The sequence below is a fragment of the Cyclopterus lumpus genome, chromosome 15 (assembly GCF_009769545.1).
Source record: "Cyclopterus lumpus isolate fCycLum1 chromosome 15, fCycLum1.pri, whole genome shotgun sequence".
Taxonomy (NCBI): Eukaryota; Metazoa; Chordata; class Actinopteri; order Perciformes; family Cyclopteridae; genus Cyclopterus; species Cyclopterus lumpus.
The window spans coordinates 13,317,388-13,344,887 of NC_046980.1; the positions used below are offsets into that span (position 1 = coordinate 13,317,388).

At 39.2% G+C, this 27,500-nt stretch overlaps 1 protein-coding gene across 1 annotated transcript in view; it reads right to left on the reverse strand.

The window, feature by feature from the left end:
- Positions 1 to 2,382: 2,382 nt before the first annotated feature.
- Positions 2,383 to 27,500, reverse strand: part of hpse2 (heparanase 2) — a 51,448-nt gene continuing 26,330 nt past the window's right edge. Inside the window, exons 4-12 of the mRNA XM_034552366.1 lie at positions 23,226 to 23,399; positions 22,134 to 22,305; positions 18,645 to 18,692; positions 11,632 to 11,725; positions 10,506 to 10,612; positions 10,242 to 10,356; positions 6,856 to 7,001; positions 4,665 to 4,811; positions 2,383 to 2,545 (exon numbers count right to left, since the gene is read on the reverse strand). Of these exons, the coding sequence (XP_034408257.1) occupies positions 2,383 to 2,545; positions 4,665 to 4,811; positions 6,856 to 7,001; positions 10,242 to 10,356; positions 10,506 to 10,612; positions 11,632 to 11,725; positions 18,645 to 18,692; positions 22,134 to 22,305; positions 23,226 to 23,399 (1,166 nt within the window). The remainder of the gene's footprint in view (positions 2,546 to 4,664; positions 4,812 to 6,855; positions 7,002 to 10,241; positions 10,357 to 10,505; positions 10,613 to 11,631; positions 11,726 to 18,644; positions 18,693 to 22,133; positions 22,306 to 23,225; positions 23,400 to 27,500) is intronic.

Here is a 27,500-nt window from a genome sequence, read left to right on the forward strand (position 1 = left end):
AAGCTAAAAGCCCATTTCCCATGAGTGGAGCCGAACAAAACAAAATGTATAATCTAAGGTACATGCTCTTAATGGCTCACTGTCATGAAACCTCAGTCCAGTTCCAGCCTTTGTCTTCATTTCTATAGAAATCCGTGCAGTTCAGTTTTCACATAGCGTGCTCGTCTGGGAGAAACTGATAAAACATGTTAGTCAAAGTGCACACCGGATCCTTCATCTCCCTTCAACGTGACCCCACTAAGCAGATCATAGTTGTCTATGCATCAGCAGACTCTGAGCCAGCGTTGGCCCAGGTTCAGTCTGTCTGGGCCAAAGCTGAGGTCTGGAGGTTTAGCCCCATCCTGGCTTCATGTTTCCCATCAGCAGCGACAAGACAGCACTCTTTCCACTACAAAGACTTTCTCCAGACTCCAGCTGCTTCCACATCTGGGGCCTCAGAGTGTAACAGTTTGTGCATGTGGGTAAGGATGTAAGGAGTCTGCTTGAATGTTCGCAGTTTATATTCGTAGGTTCTTTCTGTTGGCATGCATATCTGTTTTTCATATATCATATCCTCTCGATTTTTTCCTTTCCTTAAGACCATGTGCTTCTGCACATCCGAGAGCCACTGACGAGTCTTAGCTCAATATAAATTCACATGATGGGATGTAGGTGTCTCATGTATGCAACTTGTGAGTTTACTAACAACGTTTAATGTTGTTCAGTTTAAAATCTGAGTGGGAAAGCATTACTTGCTTTCGTGCAACTTGAGGAATTTGACAGCTTATACAAAACAAATACAACGTCCAAGGTATTTGTAGGTGTTTATTATGTAAACTTCTTTTTTAAGAAAAAATAATATACAGGCACACTTTACATATTACAATAATGCTCTTCAAAAGAAATATGAACATCTCTACATCAACTATGAACAAATATTCTTTAAATTTAACATGTTGGGCTTATCTTACCCTCATTGTCTTAATTCATGTCAATACAGAGAACACAATGACGTCTTTACTCACTCTTTGGTTTCAGTCTCGAGAATAACAAGCCAATCAATATATAAGATGTTAAAATTTTAAGAAATTAACTTAAATAAATGTGAAACATTCTTAATCTTAAGGTAATTCCTTTCTTGCAACAACAAATAAAAAAAGGACATTTGCATCTATTACACAATTATTCATGACAAATTATTTGCGGTATTTCTTTAGAGTTGGGGCATTAGTACCACTAACATAACAGATACTTTTATAATAGAAATATGAAGACAAAGCAAAGTATAAATTAGATGTGTACTGTGTGTAGTAAGTAAACAAATCAAGCTTAAATCACTTATTTTCAACACTCTCTTTATGTACAATACATTATCTAATAATATATGATAGTAAATCTGTACAAAAGTATGTAAAATATAGAATGTATATTTAGTACAAAAAACCCTAGCAGCATAAGAGGATTATAAAACGTGTGTCACACTGAAGATAGTGAGATAGGTTCAAATACACCCGAAAACCCAGATTTTGTCTGGATGCAAGCTGATGTGAGGCCAGATGTTGTGGATGTGTTCCCACTGTTCTTCACCTGCAGCAGAAAAGCAGTGATACACACAACATACAAACACTGCCTTTAAAACAAAGACTTTCCCTTTAAGCCACTTGACATGGAAAGGAAAGGCAGACTGGAAAGACACATCAGTAGCTTTATCAATACAACACATGTACACACACACACACACACACACACACACACACACACACTCTCACACACATAGCACTTGGCCTGTCCAGGCAAGACAGCTCACACACACCATGGCATCTTTCTCTTTGTGTCAGACTGACGTTGACGTGTATCTGCGATTATGAGTTTTCTCTCTGTTGGTCAGTGAAAGGCTAGAAGAAAAGATCAATCTTGGCAGACACAGAAATAACAAACTCTAGATTTTACAATACAAGAGAAGAAAATATAGCTTAAGAATGTGGACTTCTATGATATTGCATAACTCCATACAAAGCCACTAAACAACCACTGTCAAGTATTGTGGTATATGAGGAGTTGCTGGTGAAAATAGTTGAAAAGTCTTCAGTGCAGCCCTATTTGTGTGTTTTGGGCAAGTCTTTCTTTGTCAGAGTGGAGAAGACAACGAGGAACAGTCTGGGTTCATTTGTAATTTAAACATTAATATTGAAATAATGGTTGAAGAGGTTGTTAAACTAGAGGACTGTACTGTAATCAAGCCAAGTGTACACTCTACTGAAGTGTCCTTGAGCAAGACACAACAACCCTAACAAAGTGGTGTCCTGACCTCCCTGTGTTTTCCCAGCGAGGTGGAAAAGAAATTAAGAACCAAATCGTTTTTTAAGCTTTGGGTAAAACTGGCAGACGGTTCGTGGGTCGGTGCTATCTTCGGCAGGCGTATGCGTTAATGTTTTTGATGACATAAAAGCCGATGGTCATGGGAGGCATGGCTATCGTCCGTCCAGCTCTCAATGTCTTGGGCTTCAACTCTGGGAACGTCTCATTCTCCACCATGAGCAGCTTCTCCCCATTCAGCTGGACGTATCTGAAAAACCAGGAAAGCAGGAAATACAGAGTGCATGAGCTCAGGGAGACAACCTGTTCTTCACCATCCTCTGACACGCACGACTGGTGAAAATGAGAAGTAAAGATGTGTCCGTTAATAACGTTTTTCACCTCATCAACAAAAGACAGCAACATGCAGCTTCAGGCTTTTGGGGTTTCGATTCTGTCAAACGTACACTTGAAGGCGCTGTTGTTACGAAATTGAAAATGAGTGGATTCTGCAGAGTGAACAGTTTTGAGTCAGCTGCTCTGAAATAATATTTTTTTAAGGCTTCAAGCTAAGAAAATATTCTACTTCTGCAACAATCTGGACTACTACTCTTTGCTGTCCGAGCTATAGAGCTAATTTACAGTACTAATAAGAATATTTGAAATACATTTTTTTTTTAAAGACAAATTGTTCAAATTGTTAGTTCAATATAATCAAATTTCTCATGTTCCTTAAAATCACCATTGCGTGAGACACAGACACGTTGCTATAATACTGTATATTCAACAATAAAAATTCACAGTGTAAAAGTAAAGTAAATTGTGTTATTGCAAACAGCATAAAACTCTTTTAGAATATAAAAAAATGATTGTACAATCCTTAAAAAGTAATTAAAAGTAATTGTTTCTCTTTTTTGAATTATTATATGCAACATAATAACTCATGTTCTGAAGATAAATGCTCTCCTTAACCTGTATTTGCATTGCATTACCAACACACAACCTTCCAACTTTAAAGTGCTTTAAAGTGCTGCTGTTATTAGTAACCACATTTGTATTATATTGTTATACAGTAAACAATGATATAACGGTTGAGGCTAATGGTCTGGATATTTATATCTCTATATTGAGAAGTTATAAATCAAAGTTACTCAAGCTTTACTTGAACATACATGGACCTGAATACTTGGCCAGAGTTAAAAAGTCCTATTTCTCAGACAAATTTATAGACATCTGGTGCTGCTAAATTCTTCATAAAAGTCTCTCTGCGCTGCCTGTGGTAAAGGAAAGCACTTAAGGCCTGAAAAAGGCCCATCGTTAGCTTTCTTTTCTATTAATTGCCTTGTAATCCTGTTCTAACACCTAAAACATCCTCCGTCATTATGTTGTTATTGAAGGATCATGGCTGAGCCACCAATAAGGCCGTATATCGGCATCATATAACACACACACACACACACACACACACACACACACACACACACACACACACGAGTCATTAGACTGTTATTCCAGGATTTGAGGCTCAAGTCTGAGGACCAGAGGCTTAAAGGAAAGAGAAAAGGACTGAAAGCATAAACTTTTCATTTTAAAGGATGTTTTAAGGCAATACGACTTGTGTTACCGTGATACATGAAGTGTAATATATCATAGTAAAAAATTTAAACAGAATTATGAGTTTAAATAGAATACATATGAAATGAAATAAAAACCCATTGATAAAGCGTCCGGCGCAGGCTATAAAACCACACTCAAACTAAGGGGCGTTAACATATTGGAGTTTAAAAGTCGGCACTTACACTTTTCTTACTTACACAATTCACACAAACACTTTCTCCCACTCTAAAAAACTACAAATCTGCACAATATTAAAATTATAGTTTCTGTTTCATACGTCATGGGGGTGTATATTTCATTACACTTTTGTCTACATCACACTGACAAAATAAAAACTGAAATATAAAATTAAGTTGGCAGTTTTAGGAAAGCAGTGCAATATATCACAACAGTTTAAATTAATCCTAAAGCCCAATGGTTTTTCATTCAAATTGGAACAGGGTTTATTCTTTATTTCCTTTTGTTATTTTTTATTCTTTATGTTGTCTGAAACTATTTAAAATCGTGATAGAGAGGAAGCAGTTATTGCATACAAGCGTATATTTGATTGTGTATTCAAACAACATGCCGAAATTATCTACCTCAGTCCAACAACCACGGTTCTCTTAAAAGGAAGTCCCTGCAGCGTTTTAACTGCTAGTGTTTAACACCCTATTAATATTGGAAAAAATAACTAATTAAAGACCCATAAAGTTGTTTATGAAATTCTTATTATCCCTATTCATCACCTCAAGGCCTTTCACATATTTGCAAAAATAATTGTTTTTACTAACTTGGCTCTGAGTCCGTCAGTGCCGTAGGGTTGCAGCAAGTACTGATGGACGGTATTGTTCCGTAAGGTCCCCGCCAACTTGATTTTCTTTCGAGACCGATGCAGGTTGATGATGTAGATTGTTATGGCCCCTCTCACATAGTTATGACTGGTGTTGCAAAGAAAATGAACATCACATTAATTTTCCTTTACATTAAGAAAAGACAATCCGAAAGAAAAAAAGGCTCTTCTCCACATCTGTTAATGGGGTTTCATTATATATTACATTGCCATGTTGGATAAAGTTCTCTATAATTAGAGATGACTACAAAGAAAAGAAAGCCTTTGATATTTTTTATCACATATAGTAAGCGGATCAAACCCAAACTCCTTGATCTAATCTGGATCAAAAGGCTTGCAGAAAAATAATAAAGTAAGATAAAGCATGCTCAAGAATGGAATGACATTTAGCAGTGAGTTATTATCTATATTTAGTATGAACCACATTTCATATTCAAAGCCTTTATCATCCCTGTATCTGCTGTGAAAATCTGCTTCTCTTGTACAGTTTCCAATATTAAAACCTGTCGCTGTGGAGCCCAGGGTCAGATGAATGCGACGGGCAACACTTCTTGAGTTACACAGACAACAGTGATGGAATCCCTCGCCGGAGAGCAAAGCACTGGGGACTGGGATAGCGATACTGGCCAGAGGTAAATAACGAAGCGAGACAGATAAGACACACATGATCAAATCTAATAAGGGCCCAGATACGAGGACAAAGACAACACGGCTGTAGTGAATACCACATGCCGGCCTTCGTGTTCAGGGTCAGGGCCGGTAGACATCTCTCCTAGTTACCACCTCCAAAATATCACATCTATAAAGCAATCTTGGTTACGGGTTCGGGGTGAGCTATTTTTTTCATCAACCCTACAGGACAATATATTTAACGAGAGAAGTAAAGTAGTGTACTGTTGATGGGAACGCTGTGTGTCTGACTTGTGTTAAACTCTTGCAGCCTTGTTTCTGAGAAACGTGGACCGTGGTGATAGATCGGATGGTTAGATGGAGGGAGAGATAATGACCTCTCAAGCCTTTTATATGATGAGGTTCTCAGCGATCCAAACTGGGAACATAAACATGTGTTGATGCTGTTTGATGTTGGAACGTCACTGGAAAGTGAAAAAAATACTATGCAAACCACTAAAAGGGGTAAAAGGGCAGTGAAAGTCAAATATCTAATCTGTAAAGACTTTTCAAACCATTGACTGGCTGAGCACATTTACAGTCTTTGCTGTCTCACACAGTGCAGTCAAACCACTAAGACTAGAATGGCTCGTCCACTTAAGGGCTGAATGTGTAATACCACAAAGTGGCAGAAATAATGGCAACTGAAACTTTGGATTCAGGATGGACTGCTTTAGTGCTTTGCTGTCTGATCATGAGTCCATGGCTGATTGGTGTGTTGAGTGGAGCTGAGCTGCACCACATGCCATGGGCATCTCTTTACTCCCAAGCGACTTGTTGAAAAGTATTTCAAATGTTTGCATGCATGTCATCAGGCCTCATGTGTGTGTTGGTTATGCAACTCCTGCCCAGTTATCAACCATCTATCTCTGCAACACTCCACTAATTTTCTAAGAGATACTCCACCTGTAAACGAGTCCTGTCTAGAATAAGGCCGTAAATCTAGCCTGGTGCTGACAGCCTCTGGCCTGGGTTAAATGATAACCTTGAACAGGTCATGGTTGCACTCTTTATCTCCTCCCAGCACAGACCGCCTTATTGTCCCTCCCCTTCAAATACCCCCCTCCAGCCAATCCGAGATGGGATAAAGGCCTCGCACGCCTTTCAGCGTCTCTTTGACGGAAGAGACAGAACCCACACACCTGATAAGTGATACCCGTTAAGTTTTATAGGGTCTGAGCTGTGGAAGAGCGGGTGTCTGTGGTCTGCGTATTTATGGGAAGCAGAATGGGCCGGCTGGGAATTTTGTTCATCCCCACCAGACACTGAGCCTCAGGTGTTTGCAGGACGCATGGAGTCTGTTTTCCATTAAAATCCTCAAGGAGATTCAAGTATTGCTACACATCGCTGAAAAGCTGAGGGGATGTGCTTTGTCATCTGTCAGCTTCAAATGAAAAAAAATGTCAAATGTGTTTAAGTGCAGGTTACAAACTAATCCAAGGTGGGTAAGCTGTAGCACATACTTGTAGTAGCTGGTACAGTGGGCGTAGATACGCAGCTTGTCTCGTATGACGCGTCCTGGCTGAGGCTTCCTCTGCAGTCCGGCCACTCGCACGGCCAAAACCCTCGGACCTACCAGACGCTTGAAGACCAGAGAGAACCAATAATCCTGGAAGGGCAACACCATCACACCATCACACCATCACACCATCACACACACACACACACACACACACACACACACACACACACACACACACACACACACACACACACACACACACACACACACACACATTACTGGTAAGGAAGTTTTAAAGACCTGATCTGACTAAAGGCAAGCACTAGTTGATAAGCATTGCCAACCCTTAAATGCAAGGGTAAATCTGATATAATATTTATTATTTAAAGAGACCATTCATCACAGCAATGGTGGATTGGATTCCCATGAAAGGAAATATTGCTCAAATCTCCATTTTGTTTTCTTCAGCCCTGAAATGTCTTGGTAATTGTAGATTAAGTTTCGCAAACTGTGTGAAAATAAGAATCTGTCAACAAAGCAGCAGGCCAGTGACGGGGTGAAAACAGAGATATATTCCACAAAAATGTCAAGTCCAAGTACGTCAGCTCTTTGACACTTAAACATTGAGTTGGAGCAGATCGCCCATGTAACATGTCACATTGTATCGAACAACCGCTGACCGGTTTACGATTGACAAGTCTTAAATATGACATTTTCACAAAATATTATGCTCCATCATGAATTGCTGTTTTATGTTGAATGGTCCACCATACTGTGACTCACTCTACAGACTCAACACCTCTCCAAGAGACCCAGAACAACATGTGTTCCTCAGGAAGTTCCCATGCAATCCTGCATATGGCAACATTTAAGGGCTTCTTTTTTCCATGCAGGCTTTAACTTAATTTGCTGCCAAGGCATCGAAGAAGCAGAGCACAGTATGGAACTGTATAGTGTTGGCCACAGGCAGAAGGATGGATGGGTGAATGTATGGCCAGAACTGTGATCTGTGATCATTACATAGTGTATAAAACAGAGTTGTATTTGTGCAAGATGGCTGGACTGATGTTATACTCCTGCTTTGTGTTTACATTTCAAAACTCAAGTAGAAGAAACCAGAAAACAATTGATATGTTTTAAACTTTGGGGGTGTGTTAAGGTTAGGTCACACATGTGCAAAATTAACATTTGCCTCCCGTTCACTTCCATTCTATGCAAGCGAGGGCACAGAAAAACATTTGCTTCCAGCGGTGAAGCAAATTCCCATCTTTACATTTGCATGGATTTCAACGTTGGTGAACTTTCATCTTGAATATTGCCTTCGCTGGTGTTACCTTTAAAATCCCCAACCTGAACAGGAATTGGTGGGACATAAAATAGCTTACATTTTTTTACACCAAAAGCGGCAGTGTAATATATATATATGTATAATTGCCTGTGTTTTTAGCCCTCAACTCTCCAGACAGACACACATTAGTTGGAGGAACAACCATCTCTTTAAGAACCAAACACCACTAAGACCAAGACAGTGGTTTACACAAGTAAACTAGTAACATGTCAAAGACTCAAGAAAAGTAAAAACATACACCAGAGACCAAACATCAGCTGCACAGTTAAGGGAATAAAGATGCTAACAAGGAGACTACAAATCTGCTTTTAATGTTTATCTAAATAGGACCAATGAGAGTCAGACTGCCTCATTGAGATGCTAATAATCCACAAGAATCCAGAGATCTAAGTATGACATCATACTATTACACTGCATCGAGTGGGATCTTCAACATGTCAGTGTTTTTAATTTAACCATGAAAAAGTTAACAATCTTCTTCTTAATTGGGTTTCCCGTAAACAGAGAAAAACATATCCACGGCACACCCACAATATGCAGAGTCATGACGGGTTGCAGGTCTGAAGGTCCCACATGGGGAGATGCGACACAGGCAAGATCTCCCTGCTTTGTATCTGAGATGTATGTGAGGGGTAGACAACTGGAGTACATCTTTTCTCTTCAGAGCATTTGATGGGAAATCTTTTCAAACAGGAGTATTATGCAATATATCTCAAAGAATTAATCTATATTCACTTAAGTTAAGGAGTTTACAACCTGGGGGACAACAACATCCTGTGGATTGTAAACAAAACAAAACAGTGAAACAGAGCGAATGATGAAGTACGAAAAAGGGAAAGGATAACTGTGGAAAAAGAGGTTGAGTCATTCAGTGGGTTTCAACTGGATTCTATCAATGGGCGAGTCCTCCTGTAGGAGAAAGGGCCAGGTCATACATTTGACCAGTTCCCAAATGTCTCTCAGCAGGTCCGCTGGTGCAGCATTTAGACATCCAGCCATGTTAAAAGCATTGTGATTCTAGCAGGAGCCATCTTGATTGTATTGTAAATGTCTTACAGTTGAAGTGAGGCAGAAGAACATCCATTCCAGCTCGAGTGAACTAATGAAGTACATAATAACATTAGTGGTTAGAATTGTATTTTGGGATTGCCAATACTCATTCTGGAAGCTATTTCTGACCAAAGCAAGAATTAAAGAATCTTGACCATCATCTTTCTCCTTTTTTGTCGAAACAATAATGTTCTGTGCATGGCCTTAATATAAGCATCTCACCCCTGCTCTGCCTCAGATAAATCCCAAAAAAATGTATGGGCTTAATAAATCTGTTTTATGAACTTGGCACATGATAGAATTTGATAACTCCATACAACTTACATTTCCCCGCAGCAAAATGACAAGACTTTAAAAAAAAGAATTACCAAGAACAGGCACGTTCAGCTTGAGTACAATAAAGGAACATTACAACTTCAACAGTTGGCCTCCTTCACATCTGTGTTGTTAAAATAATTCCCTCTTTGTGGGCAGATCATGAACAACTAACGGAGTATATCAGATGACTAATTCAGAGTTGTGGACTTAGCTTGTTGGATCTCTGCCCCTGCATGATTCAGACCAAGGAACCAGGAACTTCCATTTCCCAGTGTTGCAGGCTATTTCACTAACATGCCTGTGCATCAGCATCTCAGGTTGCAGATCTCTCACCAGTCGACCGTCCCGCACAGAGAAGCACACAGTTGTGATGGGGGTTGAGGGGAGCAGTGACACTGTCCTGAGCTACTGACAAAGGGCTAAGGTTACATGGCATTTCGCCCCCGCGTCTAAGCACTCATCGCCACTAAACGGCTTTCATCTCACCTAATAGCTCCCACGGGAAAGAGCGAGACGTGCCATCAAGGCACTGGGTCTGGTACAGAAAAGGACCAGAGCGCAACAGACCTGCTCGGGTCAGATCCTTGTGAGGTAGACGGGTGCATGGAGGCTGTGACAATGGAAACCAACTGCCATTCTAATTCTTGTTGAACTGAATTTGAGAGGCTCACAGGTAAAGGGTTGAAGTTCTGGTCCACAAGGTGAGTGTATCCGTAGTCAAAGAATGAGTGACGCAAGACAACATCAATCCCTTGCGCAGCAGCCATACCCAGCGCGTTCACCCACCTGCAACAGTGATATGAACACAAACACACAGAAAATAAATACTAGGAAAGCAACAGCACAGCCTTTGATCACTAATAATACATAAAGCATTGAGTGAGAACACACCACAATGGTTTCTTAAGCAGCGACGGCATGATAACAGAACTTACAGAAAGCCAGCAGCGTACGTGTCAGAGAGATTACTGAGGCCTCCTGCCCATGCCGGCCCCAGTCCACCCAGCCACACCTTCTTACCGGGAGTATGTGTGTTCACAACCTGCATTGAGAGTGATAGAAACGCAGGTGTATTAACAACATCCACGCTGAAATCAACTTCATGAAAGCTTCTATTGGATTTCACCTTTGGGTCTTTTGGATCAATGCATCATTTTCATTCAACGGTAAATTGTCACAGTGCTGAGGAACGGATTTTTGTGGTACTGAATGCTTTTCTGATGCTGACTGAATTTTAGTGCCTCTGCAAACTGATACAACATACATATTCAAATAGACACACACACACACACACAAAGATGCACACAGAATAAGACAACATCGGTGGTAATCCACAGAAGAATATCACTTTCATTACATTTCATTTAATGTTTATGTTTAGAAGCCTTATTTCAATTGTCACATACATGCAGGTACATACACAACACATGATGTCTGCATTTAAACCATTCTGCGCATAAGAAGCAGTGGGCTGCTGTGGCACGCCAGCGGAGTGAGGTTCATTGTCTTGCTCAAGGACACTTTGACATGCGGGCAGGAGGAGCCGGAGGTTGAACTGCCAACCGTGTGGTTAAGGGATGACTCATTTTAACACCCTGAGCCACAGCTGCCCCATTTTGTTCTTAGGAATGAGTACTCATTTTCCCTTGAGGCACTTTGGCGCTGTTGATGTCATAGCAGCTAGTATTGATAAGATTACCTCATGGAGGAGACAACCATTTTACGCTGAAGGCTCACTCTTGTGGAAAGCACATGTGGCCTTATCATCACAAAAACTAGCTGCGGGTTGATGCGTGCCTTGGCAAACTCAAATAATATGCAAATGATTCAAATTTGTTGTTTCTTTCCATCTTCCTTCAAGATGGTTTGATGTATGACCTCTGAAATACACACCAGACACCAATCAAATGTTGTATCTACAATACAGCTCTAGAATATTTATTAGATTTATGGTATGCATTGAGCAGCCGCTTCATAAATAGTTTATGTAGATTTAAACAGTTTAATTTACAAAGTGTATATAAACTACGTTAAATTGGAGGACTTTAAGAGAAAGGTTACCTTAGTGACTTTCGTGATCTGCTCGGTCAGCGTGTCCAACAGACGAGTTTTTAGGAAGTCCTCCACTTTGTTCACTCTGCCATCCATGGAATAACTGTAATGGAAATGCAAGGAACATGCTGTGAGAGAAATATTCTCATCCATCCATCCATCCATTCATTTGATTAAACTGTTTGGAGTTTGATCTGGCACAACCTCAATTTAAATGTACAGTTATGTTGTGTAATTAAAACTATATATTATATGAAGTTATTGTATTCTTCTCTATGTCAGACAGTCAAGAAAAAAGGGCAAATGTAAGTCAAGTCAAGAGGCAATATTGGCTGAGGCTATAAGGATAACAGTACACTACCAGGCAGGTCAGACACACATTAACTTTAAGATAGTAACTTAACATATACAACGCAAAAATGGATTCCCTGTAAACATTGCTGAGGTTCCTTTTGGACTGCAGGTTTCAGAACCCTTAGTATGTTTTGCATTGGTCTCATAGATGATGGACATATACAAATATACCTGAGCATACTCACAATCCAATTCTATGCAGGATTGCATGAAAAAGGAACAATGCAGGCGTCCATGTATGTGTGAACAATAAAGACACACAGAGGGCGGATGTTAAGAGAGCACTATGAGAGAAGGATTCATTGAGCCCGGCAGACAGAAAGCCTCTCCAAGAGAGAAAATCAAGAGCGCAACAACCTCAGACTCTAGTCCATGTTTCAGATACCATAAAACACACTTGCAGCTTATTGGCAGAACAAAGGGAAAACAGATTTGTTGCGTGAGTCTTAACATCGTGTTGAAACAAATGACAGCCAGCCAACCAATCAATCAGTCAGTCAGCACACTATATGCTCTCTTAGTTTAAGTTACTTATGCTTCATTATGTACGATTAGTATAAACATAAGAAAGCATTAACACTTGGAAAAATGTTATCAATATTAATAAGAACAAACAACATTGTTAACATTGTTCACTGGTTTAGTTACAGTGACAAACAGAGTCCCTAAACTTCCTGTGTTGAATTTCAAAACAAGTTCAACAGTTCGGGAGCGCTATTAGTTATTTATCAGTGATTCTATTAAAGAATCAGAGACTGTATCTTAAAGCGTTTGAAGCATCATTAGCCGGCTTATCTTTGTGGTCAGGTACATCCAGATCTAAAAGAGGAAACATTACCACTCACATTGCTTATCAAACATTTATCAACATTGCATTTGCTTTGAACTTCTCTCAGTAGGCTGGCTGTCTATATTAGTCCACAATGTACCTGCCTCACTAAATGTTAATCATATACATTTAAGTAGACAGCAACATGATTTTTAACTTCATAGGTATAAATACTGAATGATAAGAATATTATCTGAATATCCAACTCTATTGGATGATCTTTTTTTGTGGCACATCACCTGGATAAAGACATCATCATTATATTGGTAGAAAAACATTTGTTTTTTTTATCCCAGTGATGTCATATAAGGGCAACACCCTGACTTACAAGTGTCTGTAAAATTCCCAGATCAGTCATAAGAAACAGAACACTAATCATAAAAGTAAAATAACTCATTATTTTGCACAAAACCCACTCAAATATTTCAAAATGAGAAAAAGTTAAACGCTCAATCTTTCATTCCACTTGCATTTATTGGTATTTTTACATCATCATGACAAACTAAAATAACAGAAACAGATGTAAAACCTTTTAATTAGAGATTTAGAAAATCTGTGTTTCATTGCAGAGCAGATTTCTCTTCTGATTCTTCACAAGCTACAAATGTTCAGATCACATCAGTCCTGCTTAAAGCTGCATATGCTTTCTTCCATTTAGCTATTATTTTTCCAAAACTAGAGAACACAAAAATATGAAACTACAATTGAGGCAAGTTGCTTAAAGAATGTGAGTCAACAGCAAATGTATTCATCAAAAGTTCAACAAATGTAATGGGAGACAATGCCAAGGAAGATGTATACTCTGTATAGTGAATAATAAGGCCAATAGACAAGAAAACCAGAGAATCATAACAACGGCAGCATAAAAATATTCCAAAACAAAGGAACCTCTATTGACCCCACTTTGAAAAGCCTGATGTGTCAGCAAAACTGCTGAGAACAGAGCTGAATTACATTCATGTGGGATGCAACAGTGCTGCAATCTCAGCTTAACGTCATTGAAAATGTCATCTCCATGTTGGAGGAGTCCCAACCTGGCCTCAAACTGTAAACAACGCATGGATTAAGTCAGAGCTTCACACAAATTATTTGGTTATCCTGTCATCTTTCCAGAGAGCTCACAATAATTATTCAGTCCAGATCACGGGGACAAAAATTCCAGTTCATATATGGAAAGAGAATAAAATACTATGTTTTATAGCTGTGTATTTAACTACAGATCTGTACTAATTGTTGCTATGGTTTATAGAAACATAAGGTGACAAGACAATATTGTCTTTATTTACTTCAGGTTGATGATTCATTAAAGCATAAAACTGATGAAGAAATTAATATAAAGAAAGTTATTTTAGTATATCGAACAGGATTTAGAGAATCACAGCTTGGTATTCATGAAATTGGTCAAAGGCCTCGGCTCCTAAAACAGAACCAAGAACTCTGCCTTTCTTCATCCAAATGTGTCTTGAACAGAATTCTATGAAATGCAAAAATTAAACAACGCTGTGTCCAAATGTTTTCTGACAAGGATCCACTTGGCGTGTTTGACTCTCACTGTGCCGGAGCATCAAAGACAGCTCACTAACAGAACTATCTAGCACTTTATTAAAACAGAATTATAGTACAGCCTGCAGAAGAACTAGATGTAATCATATGTCAGACATGGGCGGGTAGAAAACAGATGCAAGAACATAAATACCAAAAAGGTGCTAAAACTAAAACTAAAAGACCTCCATTTTAATTTCACTTGTCTATATTTACAGATAAAATGTACTCAAGTATCTAAAGTACTGAAGAATAATGTGGCCTTTCCCATTAATATGTTGCATTAGGTCATGATCACAGAGGACTTATTAGTTGTTTGGTTGTTGCAGTGTCACATCTTCCCAAAATGTGTAAGGTAGACCCTGTCGCACCGCGGTGAAGTTGTTGGGTTTGTTTTATTTTGTTGGGTCTATTTGTCTTGTCATTTCCTGTTTTATTTTGAAATAGTAACTCTCCTCTCGTTTCAGGTTCCTTGTCCTTCCTCACATGGAGTGATTTTAGTTTAGATAATCTTTCGTAGTGCCTCCAGTTTTTAAGGAGTGTTTTTGTTTTCCTCCAAGAGTGGAGTGATCTTTGTTTTTTGATAATCTTTTATAGCCATGCTTTTTCCTTTTTCCTTTTTGGAGAGTCAGTCTTACAAATAAAGACAACTTTACCTGGAAGACCCTGCATTTGTGTCCTGTGTTCTGCCCGGACGTGACAGCCCCGCCCTAAAGGACACCCTGCGTTATGGTCTATTTGACTCTAAATGGACCGTCATTACAAACAGAACATCGTGCTGAAGTGGAGTCATAAGATGGGGAGTTGCCCCCGATGGCTGTCAGAAAGAATGCACGTTTCTGCACTGGTTTTGCTTTCCTGACCTGTTAAACGTCTTAGTTATATCATGCTGCATTTATTTGTGTCACAAAGTGTTTTTTCCTGGTGAGCGATTTTGGCATCGGTCACTCCCCTCATCAAACTCCTATTCTGTAAATGAAAAGATCATTATAATAATAACTATATTTTTTAAACTGTAGTGGACTATAATGCAATTATTCAAATAAAGCATGAGTATACTCTACAACAGTTTACTTGTAATAACATCACGTGTCAAGGAATGGCCAGCTGGTGTTTGGGGTGAGCGGAGGGTTCACAAAAGAAGATGATGACGTGTTCCTTGAAGTGTACCAGCAGGCTATCATAAGATTAATCATTACATAACACCTAAAGGATGTGTGTGTATATATATATATATATATATATATATATATATATATATATATATATATATATATATATATATATATCACATAAGATGAATCATTACATAACATCTGAAGGATGTGTGTATATATATATATATATATATATATATATATATATATATATATATATCACATAAGATGAATCATTACATAACATCTGAAGGATGTGTGTATATATATATTTATGTATATAAAGCTTCCCTCAGGAATGCCATGAGTGAATTTATAGTCTGTGTTTTTCTGACCAGAAAGGAGGAGATCATTGACATTGTTTTCCTCCACTATCACTCCGACAATGAACAAGAGAGATTAACAGTGTAGCTGAGTAAAGCTGATGAACATTTATGTTTCTGAAAAAAGTCAAAAGTAAATGCTTCTGATTGCTTCAGCGAAAGAGCCATTAAATGTACCTTTCATCACTTCATTATTAAAATTAGTTTAGCAGAGTGCTTGATTCACACCACTAATACCTCACTGCTGGAACAATTACTGGACACCTCACATCAATGGTGTTGCTCAAGGGGATCGAAACAGTAACTCGTAAATAGGTCTTTTTTTTTTTTTTACAGCTAGAACTGGCAGCCATCACATGCATCACATTCTCTCACATTAAATAGCCCCTGTTAGTTAAGGCAGAACATGTTCACTGAGTTTAGGTTAGAAGGTGTTTGATGAAACAATCTGTGCACATATATTACTTTTTTTTCTCACTTCAGTCTAACGGTAACTAATCATGCAGATAGATTTTAATTGCGATGTTCATAAATTTTTGCCAACACCCCAATATAACAGAGGTGGATGGAATTGTGTGCTCAAAGCCCTAAAACAAGACTCGGAGTCTAGAGGCATGCTAACGGCTCTTTGAGGCTGTTATTAGCCACAGCAGTCATGGCTGGCGCCAGGATCTTTTCTCTCCTGGTGCAAAGTGGAAGCTTGACCAATATGTATTGTGGATTTTCATGAATTCCGCGCTATGGAAGCTATATGGAAGTTCTCAATTTTTCATTACATTTTACATTCAATATAATGTAAATTTTTAATTAAACTTGGCCAAATGATATTAAATAGAATAGCTGTAAGCCATTTAATAACAGTGACCACAAGGCCTTGACAAAAACGTCTTTAGTGCCGGACTTTGCCTAACATCAGAAATAAAATTAATAATATTGCCTGTTAACTGTGTACACACTCGTAAAATGAACTGGCTATCTTCACAATCTCAGTGATTATGTTTATATTGCAAACACAAAATACCTCATAGGCTGACAATATGCATAGGTCGGCAACAGAATGACTGGTTATTAACATTTACATATTACTTTATAATAGTAATTTTAAAAAAGTATTATAACAATGTTTGAGGAGTCTTAACTGGGGAAACATTTGTGCCGTGGCTACAGTAAAGTGCCATGTCTGACAGTAATGCTTGAAGCTAAATGCTAATGCAGCTCGCTAACATGCTCACAGTCACATTGACAAAGCTATCATGCTCATGTTTTGCACTTAATGTTTATCATGTTCACCATCTTAGTTTAGCATATTAGCACACTAAAATTAACTAATTAGCACTAAACACAAAGTAAAGCTGAGGTAATTAGGAATGTTATTAGTTTTGCAAATATTTGGTCTTAACCAAAGTATCGGATCACCAAAGCAATCAGACCAAAAATCATAGCAATCCAGTTAATAGTTGTTGTGAAATTTAATTTAAAGCCACAAACGTCAACCTCATGATGCCACAAGAGAAGGTCGGGGGACTAGAGATTAATCCTAATAGATGTCTGTAAAACGTTTCATGGCAGTCCATCTAATAGTTGTCCAGTTAGCCTGGACCAAGGAGGTGGAAGGACTAAGCAAATACAAACAGTCTGCATGGATAAATACCACTATAGGTGAATGATTTAGGTATAGTGACCTTACAGGAAGAACATATCTAAGATGGGGTTAATGTGCTCTAAAAAGATGGCAGAAAAGATGTGAAAAAATGATATTGCAGAAAGACGGAAAGAGTCCCAGAAAGAGAATGACTCCACTGATCAAGTCGGATAAGAAGTAACTGAGACAAGATGCTGCAAATGCCAAACTGCAATGTTGTGGGAAAGAAAACATCATCACATAATGCAAACCACCTATCAATGTTTTATGATCTGGGGGTACACAAACCTTTCATAACCAACATGTTTCATCATCACAAGAGCCATCAGAACACGTCTGACTATGAGCCACAGACAAGCTCAATCTCTACCAAATCCATGACTCTAAACCAGTTTATAATCAATGCCCCGTTTCCATCCTACTACGCTTCATTCAAAACAACCTGAACCAGCGGGAGTGGAGTAAAACCTGAGTCGTGGACGTGTTAATAAGTGGTCTCCACTTTTATGCGTTTGGCTTCTTTTGTAGAGGTCAGAGTTGCTGTCACGCAGGCTGGTTAGACTGGAATCTGGATCTCGAGTATAAAGCGGGCTAATTGACAGAGGGAATGAGCCAGAGCATATGGTTTGATTTTAACAGTGTGGGTGGTGTTTTTCTAAGCCTTACTGACAGCCCTGCCTCCTTCCGTTTCTTCTAATTTCCCCTGATTAGACCCGACCTTCCCCTTAATTACCACTCACTCAGACACACAGGGTTTGTCTGAGCTTACAGTGGTGTGCTATTTTGTGCAAGTTTAACCCATGCGTGTAAAGAGATACTGATAAAACATGCGGGAAAAGATCAAACCATTGATATGTCTCTATGCATTCCTACACGATGTGCAATAGACAAATAGACAGGTGTTAATAATTTAACACCAACACTCTCAGGCTCTTTTTCCAGACAATTCTCCTCATTGTGCACCAGTCTCTCTCCCTCCGTAAAAGTGTTAATAATGGTTCTTACTGGCTACTGCACACACGCAATGTGATGATAATGGTACAAAAACACAACATAGCCTGTGTCGTTAGATCTACGGTTAGTTAAGTGAGTAGTATACTGTTTTAGAGGACTGCAGATTCTGGAGTTTTCTATGGACAAGATATTAAAATAGAAAAAAAGGGTAAAATACCTACTGTTGCCACGTAACTGCATCTACAGCAGAGCCAGCGTTCTTCATGAACCTGAAAGTCAGAAAGACAGAGTTATCTTGAGTGTTGCACCTTTTCTTCAAACATTGTATGTTTGGGGCGACTATGGCTCAGCGGTTATCAGGGTTGTCCTTCAATCGGAGGATCGGTGGTTCAATCCCCAGCTCCGCTAGTCCATGTTGATGTGTCCTTGGGCAAGACACTTATCCCCAAATGTCTCCCGTAGCTGTGCCTACGGTGTGTGTGAATGTGTGTGTCAATGTTACTTACTCCTGGTGTGCAGGTGGAACCTTAGCCCCTCCCATCAGTGTGTGAATCAGTGAATGATGACAAGTAGTGTCAAAGCGCTTTAAGTGGTCGGAAGACTAGATTCATTTACCATGTTTTACAAACTGGGCCTTATTTTATTTTTTTATTATTATTAATAGCCAATCATGTTACAATATTATTTTACCCATCAACTTAACTACCAATAACTGGGGATATGGGGACGAGGAACTATTGCAGAAACTTGTAATGCAAGTGCAATGAATTCATGTTTTACCCTAAATTATTTGGAAAGTGCAAGCAACAGTGAATTTAACGAAAATTATATTTGTTCATTGCACTTAAAAAAAGTGTCCCACTATGCTAAGTATGGTAGGTGTATGTTAAACCAGGATGTGCAAAATATATCTAGTTATTGTGGAGTAAATCAAACAGTGTTCTAATGGCAAAATAGATCTACATTCCTACAGGTAAACTTTGTAGTGTTAACTCTATTAAGTTAATGTCCTCTGCAAACTACAAAGAATCTAGAGAATAAAATGCATTTCAAGCCTGACTACTTTTATAAAACAGTAAACATGACTAAAGTGTTTTCAGGAGCTGTTTCTGCAGGCTGTAAAGTTTGCTTTCAGTTAAAAACCCATTCCTGGACACAAACCCAACATAAACACAACACTGCCTGAGCTTTTGCATTTCTGTGTGTGTTTTTCCGAGTCTACCTGACCCAAATCTCTCCATATTTGGGAGTAACAGCTTCAGACATGCCCAACTAGGTGTCTCTAAACTTTCACTGCTCTGGCTTGTTTAGTCTGTCCAGCTCTGATATTTGGACTGCTGAGCAGCTCAGTGTCTAATTCATCTTATTTCCTGAGAGCGTCAGAGCAGTTTTGCTGTCAAACACAAGAGCCAACCCCTCGTAACAGTGTCAAACACATAAGAATCACACCGTCGTTAAATGTGTCACCCGTGACCCGCGGATACTCCAGCTCTCTCCTCTTCATCCTCTCACTCCTCCTCCTCCTCTTCTACATCCTCCCTCTTATCTGAGTCCTGTTAATAAATCAGTCTGAACCGTACAGTACACACACACAAATCAGTGCACACAAACACACACCTTTCATTTCTAGTAAATTTGAACTGTCGGTACTCAGTGAGATAAAGAGCGTGTCCTAATGGTTTTAGTGATGTAAGTAGCTCAAGTACATAGAGGAGGCAACCCATATCAAATTATTCTTTCTCCTTCGTCTTCCAACTAACTGTCAAATTGTGTGTGGTTGCAAGAGGAGCTGGAGACAGATTCCGGCTGAGATTTACTGAGACATTAAACTGTTCTGTGTGTGTGTATATGTGTGTGTGTGTGTGTGTGTGTGTATCTGCACACACACGCACATCCATAGGCACACATCATTTCAGCACACATTATTTTAACTTTATGGACTCTATCTCGGTTCAAAGGAATGCTGTTCCCTGTTTATTTTAACACATTTTAAAGCCAGAGCTATATTCCCCCTCCGCTCCGTCACTTCTAATTGTCTTGTTACCTGTGTAAAAATATATATCTCAAATGACAGACCAGTAGAGCATTGATTACAGCTTATTTTCAGCCACCCAGAACAGAAAGTTTATTGTTGATGGTTGCGAACTGTAACCTGTCTGCTCAAACATCATGAAATGTATAGCATCATTTCATCTGTATTTATTCCTGAGAGAAGTTGTTGCTGCAAACACAATATTAGCAGTTTTGTCATGTATGTGAAACTTTCATTGAGATACATTAAACACTGAATAAGATATTTAAACTTTAAATGAACTTGCTAATACCCCCTATGTCATTTAAAACACTATATTAAACCTCTAATACATTATTGCACACAAACACAATAATGTATTTGTAAGCAGACATAGGACAATTCTACCAACATTTACAGCATCGCCTCTGAGGAAATGTTTACAACTGCATTTTACTAACTAATTACCTGTTTATACACTATCCTCCACGTATGGGTGCCCACAGGAGGAGTTGCTTACAACTTCTTCATATATTGCTTATAATTGCAACATTTGGAAGTTTCCATTGGTTAAGCTAAGATTCTAAATTCAAGTTTTATGTTCTTGATAGAATTGAGGTATTTTCTCATTCAGGAAAAATAAAACTGTTCGTAAGGTCACGCTTTGTTTGGATTGTCCAACGCTGACAGAGTTGTGTATATCCATCGATGTTTGATTTTCATTCTGTTTGTTGTACAGGGCCACTGGCGCATCCATTTTAGTCTAGTTTGTTTCTATTGCAACAGACAGAAAAGATCAGATGACGATTATCATGATGATGATTAAAAAAGCCCTTTTGTATTTGGTCAATAGAACTGAGAAAGCTTATTTTCTTTCTCTGGGAGGAGTTTTAACAAACTGAAGCAGACTGACATCCAAAAGCCTGCACACCTACATTCAGTCTCTGAACAACAAATCAGGGTTGTGGTTAGAGTTAATATGATCAGCACCTATGTTAAACAATTGTTAGTCAGTTTTATAACTTCAAAAATAAAAAATGTTGTTGCCAAAGTTTGTGTTTTGTTTGTCTTCTGTATTTTAATGTTCATGAAATGTAGCCTGTGAACAATGTTTGTTGGCAGAAGACTTCACACTTCACAAGAAAAACCCTCCTTGCAACTTCCTTGCATGTGGAAATAATATAAATATTCTTCGACAAAATAAAGCTAATGTTCATTGTTTAAATATTTACCTGAATGAAATAAAAAGCTCTCCAGAAGATAAGCAGCTAATCTGAAAACGTATATTAGAAGCATTTGTTCTTTTTTTTTTTAGGTAAATGTATGACTTTAAAGTATGACGTTACAATCTCACGAGGGGACAAGCTGCAGTTGAGAGAGGGCTGTTAGATAAGAGTCAGACCGAAGCTGGTGGAGCTTCTGGGTAAAACCAGCAGGTGGGACATTGCACCGCCACGTTATCAATCAGATGACACTTTATTTAGGTTGACATGGTATAACTGGAGCTGAGACGTTGAAACCTGCAGAGTGGAAAGCCATAAACACCGAACACTACTGCAATGTGTGTGTATGTATGTGCGTGTTAAACACAGTAAAGTTCGGTAAGCATACTTTCCACTACCTTACCCCATTGTTTCCAGCAGGATAGCCTAACACAGACAGGAATCCCGCCCAGTCAGTGTTTGACTTGCTGACTCACCCGTCCAGCAGCAGGATGGCGTTCTTGCGGGGTCGTCCTGCATTGGGGCCGTAGAGGTGAGCTCGGTGGTAGTATCGTACAGACTGCAGCAGGGTCCGCAGCTTGATGTAGTCCTGTGCCAACTGAGTGCTGTTGACCGCACGGCCCACCATGCTGCGGTAGGCATTAGGCTCTGGAGAGAGGATATGCAGTACACTGAACCAGAGAGTAGAGTTTATACAAGCAAAAGTGGGGAGATGGAGAATAATATTGTTGTTGTAGTAGTCTGATCTTGCTCTCCGAGAGAGTATCCAACAGTCACCAGAAAAAGAGATAATTGGCCAATTCGCAGTAACACTGGGATTCAGTTGGAGATTGGAGTTTCAGATGAACTCAGTGTCAGATTGATTGTCCAAGCCCACATGGTGGCCTTGCAGAATCAGTAAAACATAGACAGTGAAGGAGATAGTTTCCCCAAACGGAGGAACACTACACTTTAACCACTCTACTGAGGAGCATTGTGGTTATAAACATATAACCACAATGCTCAAACACATAAAAAGTTGTGTTTGAGCTGTGAAATACAACTTTATAATGTCTGTTTTGTGTGTGTAAGTAGCTGTGTCTGTGCTATATTCCTTCACATAAATGTGCTTATTGTCTGCACTGTCTGGGTGATTTATCCAAACTAATATTTTACAGCAGTTCAAGTCCTCACTCAAATGTTCACATGGTTCAATCAATGGATTTTCCATGCTACTCTGAGAGCTTTGTTGCAGATGAAATGAAAATATTAAGTTATGTGCAGCAGAGAAACACCGGGCTCTGTGTTCATTGCAGCTCCCTTGAAACACAGATGGTTAGGATGACATGAGGACTAGCAGTCCTTTTCATCCCTGAATGAACATTCACCTTAACCCTTAAACTGCTCGACTCTCACTTAAAGCCATCTATTTAAAGTATCCAAAAGTAAATGTTAAATGAACAATATGTGTAACACCCTTTTCATAGCACAGCTTTTGTGGGGAAGAATCTTTCATTAAAAGTGAAAGTCCTTTATTGAAATGATGTCTGTCACGTTATCTAGTAGGCAGCATGTGTTGCTGTACTGACCGTTGCCCAGCTCCCAGGAGATGTTGTACTTCTTGCCGGCGCCGTACTTGAGGAGGCTCAGGGTGGAGGAGGTGTTCCAGGAGTTGTCTGGGTTTCTGTGCAGCGCGTTGAGCCCCAGGATCAGGTGCAGACCAGCACAGTCGGCAAAATTGTACAGTTTGTCTAAAGACCTGGCTGGGAGAAACCCACAAAGCAGTTGTAACTTTGATTCTTTTTACGTACCTGGTTCCATAACCATAACCACTGATATTTTCAGCTGTCTCTGCTTATTTTTGTTGTGTAAATGAAGCAATTAAACAAAAGAAATAAACCAAAAGTTATATTTTTATTGTGAATTTTGTCATGACGCAACATGTCTGGCTAAAACCTGATTAACACTATGGGTGGTATTGTGTTATAAAGCCCTTTTCAATGCTGAGAGAGTGAAAAAAAGGAAAAAAATAATATTGGAAAAACATTGGGTTTGTCCATTTAAACAAACAAGCTTATTTACATGTGACTCTCAAAGAAAAAGGGTGGCTTATTCTAAATTATTTAACCTCAGTAAATTGTAACATATACAATTAAAAGACAACATTTCTCAGCAATATTGTGAATGGAAATTGTGGGTGTACTGCACTTTGAATAAAATAAGGCTATTTTGCAATCTTTTGTCATGTGCCAGGTATTGGCTGTGTGTTTGTGCATGTGTCATTTACGTGACAGCAGAGTCTTGTCTTCCGCAAGTGACAATGCAAAAAGACAGTTTTCCTATCAAGGACTCCTGCTGTTCCTCGGCAGCTGACTACTCAGTCAAGTTTATGTCTGCTGTCTCCTTTAAAACCCATTGTTCTCACCCTTCAGTGAAGGGCCCTACCACAGATGCTACCATATGATGAGTGCTAAAAGTGTATATATATGTTTTAATGTGCGGCTGCAGGCTGCTCCTGGATACCTCTTGTATTGAAATTGAATCTGTTTGGAGTTATTCCATTAACGTAACTATTACCTCGACATCTGACCCTTTCTTCCTAGGTTCAACAGGAACCAGATGAAGAACGTGTGCCCGTCTGGTTCTGGCTAACATTTGTCCTAAACTGTGGGTTTGGCACCAGCTGAGGTTGCCAACTGATTAGTCTGTCTGATGTGGAATGGAGACAAAAACAGCGCAGACCAAGGTGCATGTGAGGTTACTCTACTGGATACATGTCGAGCTGTTACGGTCATGTGAAAGGTGTGAGGTTCTTTAATATTACTGTATAATATTTAATAAATCGATGTGAGTCAGAGTCAGAATAAATTGGAACACTAAACAATGCTTATTAAGTCACGCTTCAGCGCAAATGTGTTTTTCAAAATTGACTGCAAGTCTTTATTTCCAGTAGACCAGTGGTCATGTATACAGTGCAAATAAAGAGAACAGAGATTGCTTGTTGCACCTGGCATTCATTCGCTTTCCAGTAACAGCAGGACAAAGCCTGAAAACCAAAACAATGCTCGCAGTAACAGTGGTTTCATTACACACAGCGCTTTTCGCTTTGTATTTCCACTAAGTAAACTGTTCTCCATCTCATTAATAACCAACAATAACGTTATTATCATAACTCCTTTCCTCTGTGGTTAAATTAGAGTGGTGTCTGTTTGCAGGAGCAGAGTCGAGGGCAGCAGGACGGAGAAAGTAACGCCAGATGTGGCTGTCAGGATGAGTGATTCCAGGTCTTTCCTCACCTGAGACCTGAGCAGAGACGAACCAGCCTCGCTCCAACACACAGCTAGCAGCCCCGCACACACATCACAAAGGCATCATGAAATGCCCAAAGATGATACAAATATTGTTTCTCTGCTGTCAGGTCCAAGAGCAGCATGTACCAATAAATGAATGTGTTTGTTTGTATGTGTCAGTTTGGTTTCTAGAGAATTTTTCTAGTAACAGACTCATAGCGAATTTAAAGATACATTGAATGATGAGGTCAAAGGTAGCACTTGTAAGCTGAAAGTGGATCAGAGGTTAGATAATTATATTTATTTGGTAATGTCAATTTAATTACTGGTTATGAATCACTGTATGTAGTAGATGGAGCTGAAATGATTAGTCGATTGATCGATTAGCCGATCGACAGAAAACTAATCAGCAAATATTTTGATAATTTATAACTAATTTGCTGCTTCTCTTTGTAATATCCTAAATGAATAGAATATATTTGGGATTTTGGGACATTTGGTTGTACAAAACAAGACCTTTTATTCAGACGAGCTGGTACATACACTAGCTACGCTACGGTTAGCCATGAGTTTGTCTTATGGGCAAACAGGACACACAATAGAGACAACAGTCTATCCTTTTAATGGTGGTTAATCCACAGTTAGCCAGTTTCTGTTTCGGTTGCACACACTAACAACAGCTACGAGCCTGAGGAGGAAGTGTAATATTACATATTACTGGCCGAGCTCCTGTTTATCGCCTGACAAGAGCAGGGCATCTTCTTCCAAAGAGAAATGGATGCTGAAATGGATTCACCCTCCTCGTGTCAGGAAATCTGCAGATCACTGAGGCCAAACATCAAAGAGCGTCTATGGAGACACAAGAAAGCCCTGAAGCTACAAATCTGTGATCTCAGTCAGACGAAAAGTAATGACATTACCAAAACACAGTGAATCTGTGTGTATACGCACATGCTCACATACCGTGTGTGTGCGTGTGTGTGTGTGTGTGTTTGAGTGTGTGCGTGTTTGTTTGTGTGTCGATACCATGACATCTGTGGCATGGTGGAAAATGGGGAATTTAGAGTGAAGCTATAACAAGCACTTCAAACACAACACATGATCTACTGCTTCACAAACACACACATTGACAATTAATCAAACCAACAAGCCATCGCTTCTGTAAGACGTATGCTGTCAGTAACAAATGGTGCTCATCTCGAGGACATTGAATAATCTCTCTGAGTCAACATCATTATTCAGTTTGCTGTTTTTTTAAGAATGACAGCTTCTCATGTTGTAACATTTTACTAAATGAATCTCACAACCCTCAATTATACACAGCACAATGAAAGCCTTCCTAAGAGGTCAGACTTTATTGTAGTCACTCAGCTACAAACGTATCTTCTATCTCACAAACAGTCCAGTTAGAAACAAGCAGAACAAACCTAGAACACCGTGTTTGCAAACATGTGTGTATGTGTGTGTGTGTGTGTGTGTGTGTGTGTGTGTGTGTACGTGCCTGTGTGTGTGTGCATGCATGTGTTGGCGTGCCTTTCAGTGTAGCGGAAAGAGTGGGGTCTGGATATTGTCAAGCTGTCTATCTGATAGAAAAGCCAGTTCTGTGAAGCAGAGAAGCCGGCAGCATCAGTGAGTGCTATGCCTCATTTCTGCAGCTCTGCATATTCGAGGTACATAGATCCAAGTACAGTGGGCCTGCATGCACTCACACAAGCAGTGTTTGCTGGTTTACCACACACGTGCACTAGACACCCATCTGAAGTTTTTAATGAAAATGTTCTGCAGCTGCACCTTCAGTGAGTTACTGTCGGCTGACAAGATATATTTTGATGTGACAAGCCTCTCCTGGTGCAGCTTTAAATTAAGATCCGGTTTACTTTTAAGCTACAAGAATCACCTTGATCATATCTTATGTCCTTATTAAATAACGAACTGGATCACTCTGTTACTTACTATGAGACAGACCCGCTTTGGGGACATTTGAACACTTTTAAGATTGAAAAACAGCCTCACTCAACTAAATTATGAAAAGGAGTTTGAAAAGAGGCACATTTTGAAATAGTTATAGACAGTAAACCACTAAAGTAGACCATATGCCCATCATGTATAATGCTGTGTTGTGAACCGCATCAGTCTAACATGTCATACATTCACATTTTATTTCACAACATTGTGAAATAAAAAATTGTGAAATAAAATGTGGGAGGCTGACTGAAAGTTCGACAATTCCAAATTGTTTGCTTTAACCTCGCTGTAAAGTGAGTTCTCAATGGCTTCTCCTTGATCTACTGTGATCTGGGTTGAGGCTCATTTATAAAGAAAGCTTAAAAGCACAAATGCTCAAACTAAATTGGAAGAGTTTAGTATTTTCAATAAAGGAATTTCTTAAATTAAAGAGAAATACTGTTTATTAAATTCTCCACTCATTAAATAAAATTGTACACGATTTACTGTAAATGCTTCAATATTTTAATTTTGTCAGTTGACATGCAATAGCCTAAATCTGTATTAATGAGAGGGAGTTAAGTCGGGCTCAGTCGTTTAAAACCTGCTCTTGGCCAGATTCAGATGGAA